The sequence below is a fragment of the Schistocerca americana genome, chromosome 3 (assembly GCF_021461395.2).
Source record: "Schistocerca americana isolate TAMUIC-IGC-003095 chromosome 3, iqSchAmer2.1, whole genome shotgun sequence".
Taxonomy (NCBI): Eukaryota; Metazoa; Arthropoda; class Insecta; order Orthoptera; family Acrididae; genus Schistocerca; species Schistocerca americana.
The window spans coordinates 551,294,515-551,311,442 of record NC_060121.1 but is presented as its reverse complement, the minus strand read 5'-3'; the positions used below and the strand labels follow the sequence as shown (position 1 = coordinate 551,311,442).

The 16,928-nt window shown below is 42.4% G+C and overlaps 1 protein-coding gene and 1 long non-coding RNA gene across 2 annotated transcripts; both read right to left on the bottom strand.

Annotated features, from left to right (window-relative positions):
• Positions 1 to 385: 385 nt before the first annotated feature.
• Positions 386 to 7,581, bottom strand: LOC124607098. The gene is made up of 2 exons (XM_047139291.1): positions 6,503 to 7,581; positions 386 to 747 (listed from the first exon to the last, which is right to left on the bottom strand). Exons 1-2 carry the CDS (start codon positions 6,615 to 6,617, stop codon positions 467 to 469), a joined length of 396 nt encoding a protein of 131 aa, XP_046995247.1. The 5' UTR covers positions 6,618 to 7,581; the 3' UTR covers positions 386 to 466.
• Positions 7,582 to 15,481: 7,900 nt separating this feature from the next.
• LOC124607097 lies at positions 15,482 to 16,566 on the bottom strand. Its single transcript, XR_006978775.1, has 3 exons — positions 16,450 to 16,566; positions 15,740 to 15,899; positions 15,482 to 15,600 (listed from the first exon to the last, which is right to left on the bottom strand). It is a non-coding gene; the product is annotated as an uncharacterized LOC124607097 (long non-coding RNA).
• Positions 16,567 to 16,928: the final 362 nt, after the last annotated feature.

Sequence of the window (16,928 nt, the reverse complement as noted above, 5' to 3'; positions counted from 1 at the left end):
CTACGTCCTGCTGGAAACCGGTACGGCAGAAAAATAATGTGAACGATTTGGGTGAACTGTCTACAGGCACTTAAGTGTGAATTGCTGAGAAATCATGTAGATGAAGGGTTTTGTGAAATTTAGTTGGTCAGCGCCAAATAAATATTACCGTTAGTGAACACTGTCGTAATACATACTTTGGGAAGGGGACATCCACATATTATTCCCTTTGTAGACGATGTAGACACCGATATCTGTGGCGATATCTTTGACATCGGCTCTAATGAAGTCCATATCACTATATATCTTTCGTTCTCCATTTTATTCTGAATAAATAACTGAGAAATGGCCCGTGGCCAATCAGGAGAAGTGCCAAACCATGTGGCGCCTGTATGTGGTCCATTTTACGTCGCTTAGTAAGACACACAAAGAGCTCCATAAGCCATTTTACCTATGGTACCATTGTTCCATTCAAACTAGCACGCTTTCACGCCACTAAGAGGCAGATGCCCAAACAGAGCTGCTCCGTATTCGGATAACGCGACGCGGCCGTGTGGCGACAGTGGTGCGTTTGGTGGCGCGCCGGCACGCAGAGGCGTGAGCTGGCTTGCGACCTCGCGGCTGCCGTTCCCACGCACTTCCGCCGCAGCGGCGGGGCTCCGTGAGGGATGATCCAGCGCAGCGGCAGCAGCAGCAGCAGCAGTCTGTGTCCTTCAGCTTTAACCTCTCCCCCAGGGTCTGTGTGCATCATCGTCGAGAAAACTGTTTCTGCAAAAACAAAGTTTTAGTCCTGATGGACAAATGAAGTCTAACCCTTTTAGAGAAAAAGAGGAAGATTAGGACTAAACAACCCGTCGACACGAGTTCATTAGAGGTGACTCACAAGCTCGGAATGGGGTACGAAGAAAGAGAAAATCAGTCGTCCCCTTTTCAGACTTACAATACTGGCGTTTAATGTGAGTGGTTGAGAGAAACTGCGGTAAATCTGTAAATGTATGGCTAGATAGGGAGCTTAACCTACTCCTCCCACTTGTGACTGCAGTGTCATGATGATACAGCAAGAAAACTCACAAATTTAATCATTTACTACACACGAAGACGAAAAAAGGCACACCACGAAGGAATTACCCGAATAGGTTGGAAATCGGTAGATGTGATGTTCTTTTAAGGACAAACAGATGATTACAGTTGTAAAAAGTTGGATGATTATTTCAAGTGAAAGACCGTCACAAATTGAGCAAGTCAGCAACGAGTTGATGCACGTCTGGCCCTCATCCAAGATGTTACGCAGCTTGACACTGATTGACAGAGTTGTTGGATGTTCTCATGAGGAATATCTTTCCATATTCTGTCTAACTGACGCGTTAGATCGTCAAAATCCCGAGTTGGTTGGAAGGCCTTGTCCATAATGTTCCAAACGGTCACAACTGGGGAGAGATCCGGTGACCTTGCTCACAACGGTAGCGCCTGGCAATCACGAACACAAGCAGTAGAAACTCTCGCGGTGTATGGAAGTGCATCATCTAGACGAAATGCAAGCGTTGGATGACTTCCCATGGAGTGAAACAAAATGGAGCATAGCGTATCGTCTACGTACGGCTTTACTGTAAGAGTGCCGTGGATGGCAACCAAATGGGTCCTATAGTGAAATGAAATGGCACCCCAGAACATGACATGTGGCGGTCGTTTGTATGACGGGTGACAGTCGGGATGGTAATCCACCGTTGTTCTGGGTGTCTCCAGACACGGCTTCGCTGGTCATGGGGCACATTTCGAAGCTAGACTCATTTAATATATTCTGCCTCAGTCAATGAACCGACAATCAGATGTGATAATCTGAGGTACCATTTCTTTTCACAGCAGGACCCCTGTGGTTGTCATCCGTGGCACCGTAACACCACAACGGAACGTCAACGATATTCTATGCCCCATTCTGTTGGAATTCATGGCAAACCATCCTGGGCTTACACTTCAGCCAGATGATTCCATTGTGCTGGCCAAACCCTACCTTGGCCAACAACGTTGTCGGATCTCTCACCAAATTGGAACTTTTGGGTCATTGTGGGCAAGGCCCTTGAACCAGCTCGGGATTCTGACCATCTAAAGCGCCAATTGGACAGAATTTGGCACGATATCCCTCAGGAGGATATCCAAGAACTCTATCACTTAATGGCAAGTCGAATAACTGCTCGCATTAGCGTCAGAGGTGAATCAACACCTTTCTCAATATGTAAAGCTCTTTCACTCGAAAAATCGTCTATTTTTTATTTTTTATTTTTTGTCAGTATATGTACATCACGTCTAGCGATGTCTGTCCCATTTAGAAGATTACTTCGTGGTGAGTCTTTTTTGTATAAGAATGTATTTTGGCAGGAATGTAACTGGTCTTATTTGGCAACTTCAATAGATATTAATCTATTAAAAGCGCCCCATATTCAATATATAAATGAACTGTCACCGCTTTTCGGTACAGATAGGCCCAACAACGTGCCGAATGGACCGCTCAGGATTAGCATCACGTTCCCTTCACCGATGAGTGTCGCATATGCCTTCAACCACACAATAGTCGAAGACGTGTTTGGAGGCAACCCGGTCAGACCGAACACCTTAGACACGCTGTCCAGCGTGTGCAGCAAGGTGGAGGTTCCCCACTGTTTTGAGGTGGCATTATGTGGGGCGGGCGTACGCCGCTGTGGTCGTGGAAGGCGCCGTAATTTCTGTACGTTACGTGAATGTTATGTGCAACCACATCGGCAGCATATTGGCGAGGCATTCGTCCGCATGGACGACAATTCGTGCCCCCACTGTGCACATCTTGTGAATGACTTCCTTCAGGATAACGACATCGCTCGACTAGAGTGGCCAGCATGTTCTCCAGACATGAACCTTATCGAACATGTCTGGGATAGATTGGAAAGGGCTGTTTTTGGACGACATGACCCACCAACCACTCTGAGGTATCTACACCGAATTGCTGTTGAGGAGTGGGACAATATGGACCAACAGTGCCTTGATGAACTTGTGGATGGTATACCACGACGAATACAGGCATGCATCAATGCAAGAGGACGTGCTACTGTGTATTAGAGGTACCGGTGTGTAGAGCAATCTGGCCCGGAAGAAGGCCGCTGCAATCGTGGCCGAAACGTGGAACCGAGGTGATGCGAAACTTTTTTTGGTGTGTGTATGATCATTTCATTCTTTCTTAAAATTCGGTGTATCTTGTTTGTTTTCTTTCTTTTAATCCCATTTAGTAGTTGTCTCCGCTCTCCCATTCTTCTCAGTAACACCTTATTCTTCAACCTAACCACCCAACTTATTCCTTCCATCCTCCACCACGTTCATACGTCAAAAGCCTGTACCCTCTCTCTATCTTTCTTCCTCATTATCTAGTTTTCAGCACCATACGGGAGGAGACGCCATAGAAAATACTTCATAAGTCTTTTCTTCAATTCTTTGTCCACATTTATGAAAAGAACGAAGCTTTTCTTATAAAATGCGTCTGTCTTCATCGCAATTCGTCATGCAGTTCCAGTGGCTCTCTATTATGCTTCCGAGATAAAGATTTGTGCATGCTCTAGTTTTTCTAGAGTCTTTACCCTTTCATTTTTCTATTCTTCGACCCATTTCTCCTTTGTTCAAAATGGTTCAAATGGCTCTGAGCACTATGGGACGCAACTGCTGAGGTCATTAGTCCCCTAGAACTTAGAACTAGTTAAACCTAACTAACCTAAGGACATCACAAACATCCATGCCCGAGGCAGGATTCGAACCTGCGACCGTAGGGGTCTTGCGGTTCCAGACTGCAGCGCCTTTAACCGCACGGCCACTTCGGCCGGCCTTTCTCCTTTGTATTCGTGTTCATTCCATAGCTGTTTCCTTTAGCTTCAATAACATCCGCTATTTTCTGGAACGTTTTCTCATTCCTTCTTAGATGGACCAAGTTGCCAACAACCCTTAGTCCATATTTTTTTTCCTCCAGTTTGTACACAAACGTATTCGTTTTGCACAGGATGCAGCTAACATCGAAACGAAGTCGCCCTGGAGTACAATGTGAACAGAATACTGCAAGTGGTCTGCCAATTGGCAAAAGTTTCAGTTTCTGACGCAGAAGTAGAAGGAGTCATACAAACCGTCCGTGTGTTGGAGAGTGCATTTCCACCTACGTAGTGGTTATACACCTGGCAAGATGGTTTGGGATGTCACAGGGCACCCTGTATGATACCGACAACTGCGAAATCCTGATCTTTCTAACAGCGTCTGCAGTATCAAGGATGAAGTGGACCTTCAGCACATTCTCTGACGTTGTATTGGAAGAGTGCAGCTCAACATGTTGCGAGTTATGACCTTTTTTCTTTGTCTGGGACACACTGCTTCTTCCCTGCCCTAAGCACTTTCTTAAAATGCTTATTGTATAGAATTGAGCAGACTGATGGAACTGATCTGTAAATGGTCCCACACTGGGCGCCAAAACCTAGTGAATGAGTCCGGATTGATTCAGGGATGTGAAAATAAGGTCATCTCACAATGCACGCCAAAATATAACAAAATGAAATAGGTTCTGGGATAGACATAACTCAATAACTAAGTAGAAATGGGTGGGGGAATGGAGGGGGTGGGAGAGTAAACCACTTCATCTCACCACCCGACAGAATTATTTGCTAGCGTATGCTGCTGATTCCATGTAAGCGTGTCGAGTTGCTCTTCTCCAGCAACCGGTCGTCTTCATCTTCCTTGGTCCCCAGGATTGAAGCGACGTCCTGGGCAGCCTAACTCTTGCGTTTTCTCCCTAATATGCCTTCAGGTGGAGCACCGGCCTTCGCGGTATTACTGTCCTCCCACACAGCGGCTATATTCTGCAGTGGTTATCTTGCAGAGGCCGTGCCACTTTTGTATTTGGATTCTGAGGTGCTTAAAAAGTGATTTATTGAATCATCAAAACGTCCAGCCAACAACGAATGAAAATAAATATGTCACAAAACAACGATAGAGATCAGAATTAATGCAGACCGGAAACATTTGGCAGCAGGCTGAAATGCCTCCTAATGGCAACGTTAGAATACTTTATGTGAAGCAGAGTACTGATTAGGAAGCTTTTTATCAAGAGGCTCTGGGTAATCCCATATTATAAGACTAGGAATGAACAAACGTACGGTAAACATGTTACTTATGTTACAAAATGCCCTGATATGCATCTATGAGAAATGTTTGTCTTCCTTGGCTAAAGAACGTGGTGCTACCGGAATGAAAACTACAATTTAACAATGTACAACTACAGGATGAGTCATGTGCTTGACCCTGTGCAAATCTAAGCCAACAAATAGTATTTGATACATGGTCCACTACACTGCGTGCTAATTTATTCTGTGTGGTATAATCTGTTGCATAGCTCACAGAAAAGTTGCTGTGTTGTATTTAACAATGTTTTATAGTTTGTGTACTGTGACTGGTGTACAAGTAAACATTCTGAACAAACAAGATTAAGAAAAAATTGTAAACTACATTTTGCCTGCTTATACTTTTAATTATTTACCTGTAAACTATGTGGAAATTCTTAACACATGTTCCAACAAAAACAATACAAATATTGTATATACGTTTTTTGTTGAAGGTGATGTCCAGATCAAAGATTTCTCCACAATACAGTCTAATATAGATATTGCCAAATTAGGATTTGTTGCAATGAATTGTAATATTTCACAGATATTAAGAAAAAGAGCCAGTGTATCAAACATACTTAAACTGTTCCCTATTACAGAAATTATTCCTTTAAGTGCAGTTAATGTGTTACATGTATGCAAAAGAAAATTGGAAATGGAACAAGTTGAAGTCAAAAAACACGAACTGAGGTATAACAGTTTATAAAACAGTTGCTATGATCTAAGAGTACAGCCTGCTTGAATATAATCTGCTGTTGCAAATGAACTAGCAAGTATTACAAATTACTTTAAATACAGTACATGGAAAAATCTAGACATATCAGGGAATCAGTATTTATTGTAAATACCAATGCAAAATGGCCGTAATTTGGATTACTATCAGAAAATGATGAATCTGAGGACAGCTACTACATTGGAAGATATACAACAAATCTATTTACAAAACTCGATTCCCACTTGTATTTGCTTAGAATTCGATTCTCATTTTCATATGCTTAGAAAGGATGATTACATGTATTAAAATGTGGTCGACTGCACGTTGTGCATCTAACACAAAAACCGTTTTGTAGAGTTTAAAGCCGATGTAATAATTACATTTTACGTCCATTAGGTGGATAAAGTGGTAACCATAAGACTCTATACGAAACTTTCGCTAGAATATGGGGAAGAGTTGGCTACGTATACCTAAGAAGACACGCAATGCCTTAACAGTTGTTAACTACAGGAAATGAAAGCCAAAATTAAAATTCTCCTATCATCTCCACTAGAAGAATTGCAAGAAGGAACAGAGATAATGGTTAAATGAGTACAACAGATATTTTGCAAGGAAGAGAAGATATATGTGTCGTAACTGGAGAACATACCTTCTTTCAGCCTTTTCAGTAATAACAGTGGCAACAGTCTGGACGACTGACTGATCTGGCCTTGTAACATCAACCAAAACGTCGGAGGGCATGTGTGTTTAAATAATGATGGCATCCTCTCAGGTAAAATATTCCAGAAGTAAAACAGTTCGCCATTCGGAATTCCATGTGGGGACTTCTCAGGATGATGTCATCACCAGGAGAAACAAAACTGGCGTTCCGCGGATCGGAGCGTGGAAAGCCAGATATTGTAATTAGGTAGCAGGTTAGAAAATTTAAAATGAGAAATGGACTGTTTAAAGCTAGATATAATGGGTACTGGCAGGCGAAGACTTCCGGCATAAGAAATAACTCTCATTCTGCCAACGCCCTTGTCAAAGAGGGCGGGGAAGAAGACAGATATTCAGTGCACTCTCTTGTCTTTGGGGCGGGAAACAGAACCTAAAGGCGAAAGAACCAGCAATGATCAACGGCATGAGGATGCAGAAGGCAATGGAAACCACTGCATTAAAGAAACATTCCCTGTATCCACAGCACATATGGCCTGTAATTAAAAAAGTCTCTTGATGATCTCTCCTTTGGTAAAAAATTCCGGAATAGTCCCCTATTCAGATCTCCAGAAAGGGACTGCAAAGGGGGAGGCGACAATGACAAAAGGTTGAATAATGAACGAAAGCAACACGTTCTACGACGTAATGTCAGAAGCTTGAATGAGGTACGGAAGCTAGAAAATCTGAAAAGGGAAATGCAAACACTCAGTCTAGATATACTAGGGATCAGTGAAGTGAAACGGAAAGAAGACAAGAAATTCTGGTCAAATTGGTATAGGGTCATGTCAACAGTAGCAGAAAATGATATAACGGAAGTAGCATTCGTTACGAGTAGAAAGGGAGAGCAAAGAGCATGTTACAGTGAACAATTAGTATAGAGTTCTTGTCAGAATCTATAGGAAACCAACACCGTCAACGATAGCTCAGTTATACATGACAACATCGCTCACTGAAGACGAAGAGATAGAGAAAGTATGTGAGGATACTGACAATGTAGTACAGTACATAATGGGAGATGAAAATCTAGTAGTCAAGGGGGACTGGAATGCAGTTGTGAGGGAAGGAGTAGAAGAACTGATTACAGGAGATTATGGGCTTAGGACAAGGAATTAGAGGGTAGAAAGACTAATTGAGTTCTGTAATAAATTTCAGCTTCTAATGGCGAATACTCTGTTCAAGAATCACATGAGGAGGAGGTACACTTGGTAAAGACCCGATGATACGGGAAGATTTCAGTTATAGTAGATTAGATCATGGTCAGACAGAGATTCAGAAATCAGATACTGGATTGTAAGGCGTACGCAGGAGCAGATACGAACTCAGATCACAGTGTAGTAGTGATGAAGGGTGGGCTGAAGCTCAAAAGAATAGTCAGGAAGAATCACTATGCAAGGAAGTGGGACATAGAAGTACTAAGGGATGACGAGACGTGCTTGAAGTTTTCCAAAGCAATAATAAAGCAATAAGGAATAGCCCAGTAGACAGTACAGTTGAAGAGGAATGCACATTTCTAGAAAGGACACTCATAGAAGCTGTAAAGAAAAACACAGGTACAAAGAAGGTAACTGTGAAGAAACCACCATGGGTGACAGAAGAAATACTTCAGATGATCGATGAAAGAAGAAAGTACAAAATGTTCTGGGAAATTCAGTAATACAGAAATACAATTTACTTATGAATGAAATAAATAAAAAGTGCAGGGTAGGCAAGGAGAAAAGGCTCATGAAAAATGTGAAGAAATAGAAAAAGAAATGACTGTCGAAGGACTGACTCAGCGCACTGAAAATTCAAAATAACCTTCGGCGAAATTAAAAGCAACAGTGGTAAAGTTAAGAGTACAAACGGAATTCCACTGTTAAATGCAGCGGAAAGAGCGAATGGGGGGAAGGAGTACACTGAAGGCCTGTATGATGGGCAAGATATGTCTGATGTTATATACGAAGAAACAGGAGTCGATTTAGAAGGAATAGAGGATCCAATATTAGAATCAGAATTTAAGAGAACTTTGGAGGACTTATGATCAGCCGGCCGTTGTGGCCGTGCGGTTCTAGGCGCTTCAGTCTGGAACCACGTGACCGCTACGGTCGCAGGTTCGAATCCTGCCTCGGGCATGGATGTATGTGATGTCCTTAGGTTAGTTAGGTTTAAGTAGTTCTAACATTCTAGGAGACTGATGACCACAGATGTTAAGTCCCAAAGTGCTCAGAGCCATTTGAACCATTTTGAACTTATGATCAAAAAAATTCCACCAGAATTTCTAATATCATTGGGAGAATTTGCAACAAAACGACCGTTCAAATTGGTGTGTAGAATGCATGAGTCTGACGACATACCATCCAACTTTCGAAAAAATATCATTCACACAATTCCGAAGACTGCAAGAACCGACAAGTGCGGGAATTATCGCCTAATCAGGTTAACAGCTCATGAATCCAAGTTGCTTACAAGAGTAACATAAAGAAGAATGGAAAAAATTGAGGATATGTTAGATGATGATCAGTTTGGCTTTAGGAAAGGTAAAGGCATCAGAGAGGTAATTCTGACGTTGCTGTTTATAATGGAGACAAGACTGAAGAAAAATCAAGACGTGTTCATAGCCCCACCTGTAAAAGCCTTCGACAATGTTATATGGTGCATGATAGTCGAAATTGTGAGAAAAATATGGGTACGTTATAGGGAAAGGCGGGTAATGTGCAATACGTACAGGAACCAAGAGCGAACAATAAGATGGGAAGACGAAGAACGAAATGCCCAGATTCAAAGAAGGGTAAGACAAGGATGTAGCATTTCGCCCCTACTGTTCAATCTGTACATCGAAGAAACAATGACAGAAATAAAAGAAAGTTTCAGAAGTGGAATTAAAACTCAAGGTGAGAGGATATCAATGAACGATTCGCTGATGACATTGGTATCCTGAGTGAAAGTGAAGAAGAACTGCCTGATCTGCTGAATGGAATGGAGAGTCTAATGGGTATAGAATATGGACTGAGAGTAAATCGAAGAAAGACTAAAGTAATGAAAAGTAGCAGAAATGAGAATTGCGAGAAATACCATCAGGATTGATGGTCACGAAGCAGATGAAGTTAAGGAATTCTGCCACCTAGGCAACAAAATAACCAGTGACGGACACAGTAAGGAGGTCATTAATTGCAGACTAGTACTAGCGAAAAGGGCGTTCCTGGCCAGGAGAAGTCTACTAGTATCAAACATAAGTCTTAATTTGAGGAAGGAATTTCTGAAAATGTACGCCTGGAGCACAGAATTGTATGGTTGTGAAGATGGACTATGGGAAAACCGGAACAGAAGAGAATCGAATCATCTGAGATGTGATGCTACCTTTATGTCGACAAATAGATGGACTGATAAGGGAATGTGGAGGTTCTGCACAGAATCCAAGAGGAAAGGAGTATATGGAAAACAGTGACAAGGATAAGGGACAGGATGATAAGATATATGTTAAGACATCAAGGATTGACTTATTTGGTAATAGTGGGAGCTGTAAAGTGCGATAACTGTATAGGAAGACAGAAATTGGAATACATCCAGCAAATAATTAAGGACGTAGGTTGCGTGCTACTTTGAGATGAAGAGCCTGGAACAGGAGACGACTTAATGGTGGGCCGCGTCAAACTAGTCAGAAGGCTGATGACGCAAAATAAAAAGAATGGGAATTAGTGAAATTCGAAGTAAAGGGGAACAGGAGTACAGGTACCTCTGGTCAGAGGAATACAGATTTCTAATTACAAAATCAAATAGGGTAGTCTAGAGTAGGTTTAATGATGACTAAGGAAATAGGAATGCAAGTAAGCTACTATGAACAACATAGTGAATGCATTATCGGAGCCAAGATAGACACAAAGTCCACACTCACCACAGTAGTACAATTTTTATGCTAACTAGCTCTGCAGATGATAGAGAGATTCAGGGTATGTATGATGAAATAAAGGAAATTATTCAGATAGTGAAGGGAGACGAAAATTTGATAGTGAGGGGGGACTGGAAGTCGATAGTTTCAAAAGGAAGAGAACGATAAATAGTGGGTGTACTTCAACTGGTGGAAAGGAATGAAAGAGGAAGCCGCCCGCTAGAATTTTGCACAGAGCATGATTAAATTATGGCTAACACTTGGTTTAAGAATCATGAAAGAAGGCTGGGTACATGAAAGAGACTTGGACACACCAGAAGGTTTCAGATTGACTGTATAACCGAGATTTCGGAACCAGATTTTAAATTATAAGACATTTTCAGGGGCAGATGTGGACTCTGGGCAAAATTTATTGTTTATTGACTGTAGATTAAAACTGAAGAAACTGCAAAAAAGTTGGAAATTAAGAAGATGGTACGTGGATTAACTGAAAGAACCGGAGGTTGTTGAGAGATTCAAAGGGAGCATCATTCAAAGATTGACAAGAAAAGGGGAAAAGAATACGGTAGAAGACACTGGGTATCTCAGAGATGGAATAGTGTAGGCAGCAGAGGATGAAACAGGTAAAAAGACATGGCCGAGTAGAAATCCTTGGATAACAAAGGAGATATTGAATTTAATTGATGAAAGAACAAAATATAAAAATGCTGTAAATGAAGCAGGCCAAAGGGAATACAAATGTTTAAAAAATGAGATTGATGGAAAGTGCAAAATGGCTAAGCAGAAGTGGATGGAGCACAAATGTACAGCTTTAGAAGCATACTTCGCTGTAGAAAAGATAGATACCACCTACAGAAAAATTAAAGATGCGTTTGCAGAAAAGAGAAACAGCTTTGTGGATATCAAAAGATCACATGGAAAACCAGTCCTGAGCAAAGAAGGGAAAGCTGAAAGGTGTAGGAGTATACAGAAGTAGTGATTTGAGCCGGGGTAACACCCCACACTGCGTGTTACATGCATGTAGGGGAAGATATATATCAGGGACAAACTTCCTTATTTTATGATCACCTCCCACACCCCTTAAGCTAATTGATTTATAGCCCCCTGTGGATAATCCATTCTTCTGAGAAATGCCCCCACCCCTTCCTCCTTGCCCCTCTGTGGTATCCCCAACCCTCCCGCCTCCCCCTTGCTGATACAAGCACACTTTTCATACCAAAATAATTGACTAGTTGATTAAACTGATTAATTAACTACCCCATCCCCATCCTGGGAAATCACCCATCCCTCCCCTTTCCACCCCCACTTCCCCTCTCCTCCCCCACCTGGAAATTGACGAGAGAAAGACTCGATCCTTGCTGGACCGGAAGGATCCCACGACAGGAAATTCAGTTACATTGCAGAAGTTACTATAATATATTGTTTATTTATAATCTTCAATTTTCAGGGGCTGTATCTCTCTTTTATTTGGTGGGCAAAACTTACGTCTAGCAACTACACGTCCTAATTATGTAATTACGCCATTACAGATTGGAGGTGTTGTCTCATCGGTATATTTCCGTGTGTGTGCTCACCTTGACATACAGGAATCAACTGAGCTAGTGCAAAATGCCACCACCAGAGGGTGTTACATCCCTCACCCCTCGACATCTCTGTTCCCACCCCTTCTAGAAAAAACTGGCTGGGAAAAGACTCAGTCTCTGCTGGAGAGTGAGAATGTAACGACACTAAGTTCAAATCAAAGTCAATAATAGTTTTATGCATATTCTTTAGAGGTTGAAAAATCAGCCAACCAGATGCAAAACAAAGGCTCTTCTTCAGGAGTGGGTCTTGTTACGTCACATTGTGCTGTATTAGATTAGGTGACAAAACAAGAATTATCCCAAGACAAGCCTTTAGATAGCAGCCAGATTACATATATCGCGCTTCAGAATGAATGCTCACTATTAAATGCCTACAGGTAGAGACTCACGTAACCATAAAATTGTGGCAGGAGTCACAGGATAAAATATTTGCATGTGTTACGTGTACATCATGCCAGAGACTAAGGCCAACTGTTTATGTTGACGAGGGGCATTTACTAGTGAGCATACATTATGACGTACAATATATGTAATCTGGCTGTTATCTAAAGCCATGACTTGGTATAATTCTTCATTCGTACGTTTTAAATATGATAAGAGCTGCTCGGCTTCATCTAATCTAATGTACCATCATGTGATGTAACAAGGCTCATTCCTTCTGAAGAAGATACTTTTAAAAATATTGAAACCTAGGAAAGGGATAGTAAAACTTTGTTTTCAAACTGGTTGGCTGATATTTCAACCTCTTCAAATTTACACAGTTGCTGTTTCGCAGCAGTATTTAAGATTTTAGCATATTCTTTATTTAATGCAGCGCGGACCCAACAATGTGCCGAATGGACCGCTCAGGATTGGCATTACGTTCTCTTCACCGATGAGTGTCGCATATGCCTTCATCCAGACAATCGTCGGAGACGTGTTTAGAGGTAACCGGGTCAGACTGAATACCTTAGACACACTGTCCAGCGAGTGCATCAAGGTGGAGGTTCCCTGATGTTTTGGGGTGGCATTATGTGGGGTCGACGTTCGCCACTAGTGGTCATGGAAGGGGCCGTAACGGCTGTAAGACACGTGAATGCCATCCTCCGACTGATAGTGCAACTATATCAGCAGCATACAGGCGAGGCATTCGTCTTCATGGATGCCAATTCGTGCTCCCATCGTGCACATCTTGTGAATGACTTCTTTCAGAATGCATTGCTCGACTAGGGTGACCAGCATGTTCTCCAGACATGAACCCTATCGAATATGCCTGGGATAGATTGAAAAGGGCTGTTTTTGGACGACATGACCCACCATCCACTCTGAGAGATCTACGCCGAATCGCCGTTGAGGAGTGGGACAATCTGGACCAACAGTGCCTTGATGAACTTGTAGATAGTACGTCACGACGAATACAGGCATGCATCAGTGCAAAAGTAGGTGCTACTGAGTATTAGAGGTACCAATGTGTGCAGCAATCTGGATCACCATCTCTGAAGATCTTGCTTTATGATGGTACAACACGGAATGTGTGGTTTCCATAAGCAATAAAAAGGGCGGAAATGATGTTTATGTTGATCTCTATTCCAATTTTCTGTACAGGTTACAGTACTCTCAGAACCGAGATGATGCAAAACTTTTTTTGATGTGTATATTAGGTAGGGTCGAGATCGTATGTAGTCATGCATACAGTCCAGAATTTCTCAAAAATGCCCGCAGGCAAATGTACGTCTTTGTCGACTTACAATGTCGCAATTTGAAACTCTGCGTCATCGGGAAATGCACTTTGGGTGATGTCCACATCCTTCAGTGGTAGAGATTCAACAAGTTTCTGGAGTGGTACCTGCACTAAACGTAAAGAGTCAAGGAAATGGAACATTATTCTTGGCATCATTCGTTTGGTGAATTTCATATGTTTCTCAATACTGTGAGGCAAGGCACTGACCTGATCGCAGATTCGAATCCTGCCTCGGGCATGGATGTGTGTGATGTCCTTAGGTTAGTTAGGTTTAATTAGTTCTGAGTTCTAGGCGACTGATGACCTTAGAAGTTAAGTCGCATAGTGCTCAGAGCCATTTGAAGCATTTGAACACTGACCTGATATTTCTCCATACCGGATTTAGCCAAGTGCTCAACAAGAAAGTGAGCATTCAAATTAGGGAAAAAAGAGTATGCGTCATGATAATTAATATTTCAGGTTCTACGTAGTGTGTATTTCACAGCGAAACTTCACTGTAAGATGACAGTGGTCCCTACAAGGAGTTTCCACTTGTCTCTCTAAATGCAGCCCACAGATATGGCAGTCTACCGCATTGTTGTACAGATCTTTATTCTCCTGCAATTCGACCATGAGGACAACGTCGCTCTAAAGCTTATCAACCTCCCACGATAGTTATTCGAACTCACTGAGCAGCCAAACCACAAGATTATCACCAACATGTGAGCTGTGTTGATTAAGACAGGAATCAAAGGTTCACACCACCTGGTACAATGCCACATATGGTACGTGTTTTTCAGTTAAGGTTGAATGTGAGGCTGTCATGTCACAGGAGCGAGGAGGCACTCAAAGTCAGATAGATTGCAAAGGGGCATCGCTCCTGGTGGTGGTGGTGGTTCTTAAACCATAAGAATCTCTTTTCCTCTGTCAGCATGGCAATACGTACTGCATCCTTCGAAGAGCAATCAATAATACTTTGCTAATGACTCACTTGAGGAACAGTAGTTGAGACAAAGGTAGCAAATATTCATTTTACTCGTGAGTTTACTCAGTTGGGAGTAAAGGAGTTTAACATATCCTTGACCAACATGTTGTTTCGATTTTCAGCTTCATCTGAGATAAGTTGCTTGTTTACAGGCAGCTTGCACTGACCAAATTCTGATAAATAGAGGGTCTGACGAAATTTTTGGATAATTCTACCATTGTCATCGTAATCATTATCTGGCTTGGTCTTCTTCTTAACCAAAATACCCGCGTTCTGCATCCCGAATTTGGGCATGTTCTGAAGTTGGAGGGGAAATCAATACTATCAAAGTTATACACCCACGAATATTATCACTTTCGTATTTGGGGGGGGGGGGGGGGGATGCGAGAGTTTGCAGCATAGAATTACTCCACATTTAACAGAGGATCATTTATACATTTGATGAACTCTCTCTCCACAACAGGGCAGCACGCCAACAAGAAACCCGTAACATCCTTGTACTAGCCTGCTGGATTCTCAAACCTTGTAAACGAGATGTGCTCATCAAAAGTGTTGTCGATCACTGTGTAGTCCAGTTTTCGATGGCGTTTGTAATCTGATGTCCTGTAATAGAACGGGGAAGCGACTGCTACTAGCCGTATCACTCTCACTATTACTACTAGAAATAACCGAAGGCGATGGTGGCGGTGGCAGCGGTCGATGTTGCGAACCTCTGGACCCCTGGCTTGGAAAAAACGTGAACCCAGTTGAGGAGAAGCCGGCTGCGATGCAACTTGGGGCGCCACTGCTTCTCTGGCCGGTGGTAGGTCAGCTGGTCACCGGTGGGTACAGCGGGCTTTTCCACAGGGAATTCATGTCGCACCCACTTGCGCGTCACGTGGAGGCAGCCCGTCGCCAGATACTGCTGGTTGACTGGCTATAGTAGGAAGAAATACATTAGTTGTACGTGTAAAACAGATAGACGCATAGGCTGTAGAAGAAGGAAGAGAACTATATTGACTAGAAGTATTGATACCACAAAGAGAGAGAGAAAACGTGTGGATATAATTATTTACCTGAGTCAGAAGCGCAGGTAATGTCATCGTTCTGGTGCCAGGAGCTAATCGTTACCTCCAACTCCTCAGGCACTGCATCGGCCCATTAAGGTAGGGACAGCTCAACCCCTGACTAACTTTGGTTCGTAGGTAATGTTGACATCTCAGAACCCGAGCTGCCCTGCAACCCACAGTCTAATTTGAGGAAATGTAAGGTTGTAATAGTGTACCGATTTGCTAGAGAGGAAAATCTCTTCTCCCCTGCACTGCTACACAAGCACAAACGAAATATATTTTAGCACTACAGAATTATCTTTTTTATTTCTATTTACATGACTGTGGGATGATTAAGTAGGATGGGGAGACTGTTCCAACACCTGTTGCTGCTGGTGAACAGTCTCCAGCTTATGATCTATTTACTCCAAAACGTCGATGATGTTTGCTGTAGCCGGCCGGAGTGGCAGAGCGGTTCTAGGAGCTACAGTCTGGACCCGCGCGACCGCTACAGTCGCAGGTTCGAATCCTGTCTCGGGCATGGATATGTGTGATGTCCTTAAGTTAGTTAGGTTTAAGTAGTTCTAAGTTCTAGGGGACTGATGACCTCAGAAGTTAAGTCCCATAGTGCTCAGAGCCATTTTTTTGTTTTTTTGTAACAAAAATTTGAAACGTAAAATTTCTGAAAAAGAATACATGATAGACATTATAGACTTATTATTATTATTGACACATACGTGACTAATGCAGTGGAGAATTCACAGATGGAGGCTGTTCCACAACATGTTGCAGCTGTTGTTGTTTTTCAGCTTCCAGCAATGCCTCCGGCTTGGCCAGCATTCCTGGCATGTAACCTGTAACAACAAGTATGAAATAAAATTTTCGGTGTCACACCATTGGTGCTACTACTACTTATAGTACAAGAACAAATTACGTAATTTTTTTATACGTAGAAGGTAGTCCTGGATGTGTGTTTCCCATAGGAGGTGGGACCTCAACATCAACGGACTGGAGAGTCAGCCACGCTCTAGCCTCCTGCTATACCCGTCTCTCCTAACTCTCAACAATGATATCCTGGAGCTGTGCTGTAACAAAGGAAATAAACGGAGCTAATGACGATAAACTTGCAATAGAACTTAACACGTGAAATTTTCTTTCAGCAACAGATCCACGAAAGAAATCTTTACTTACATTGTAGTTAGTCTTCTGCAAATCT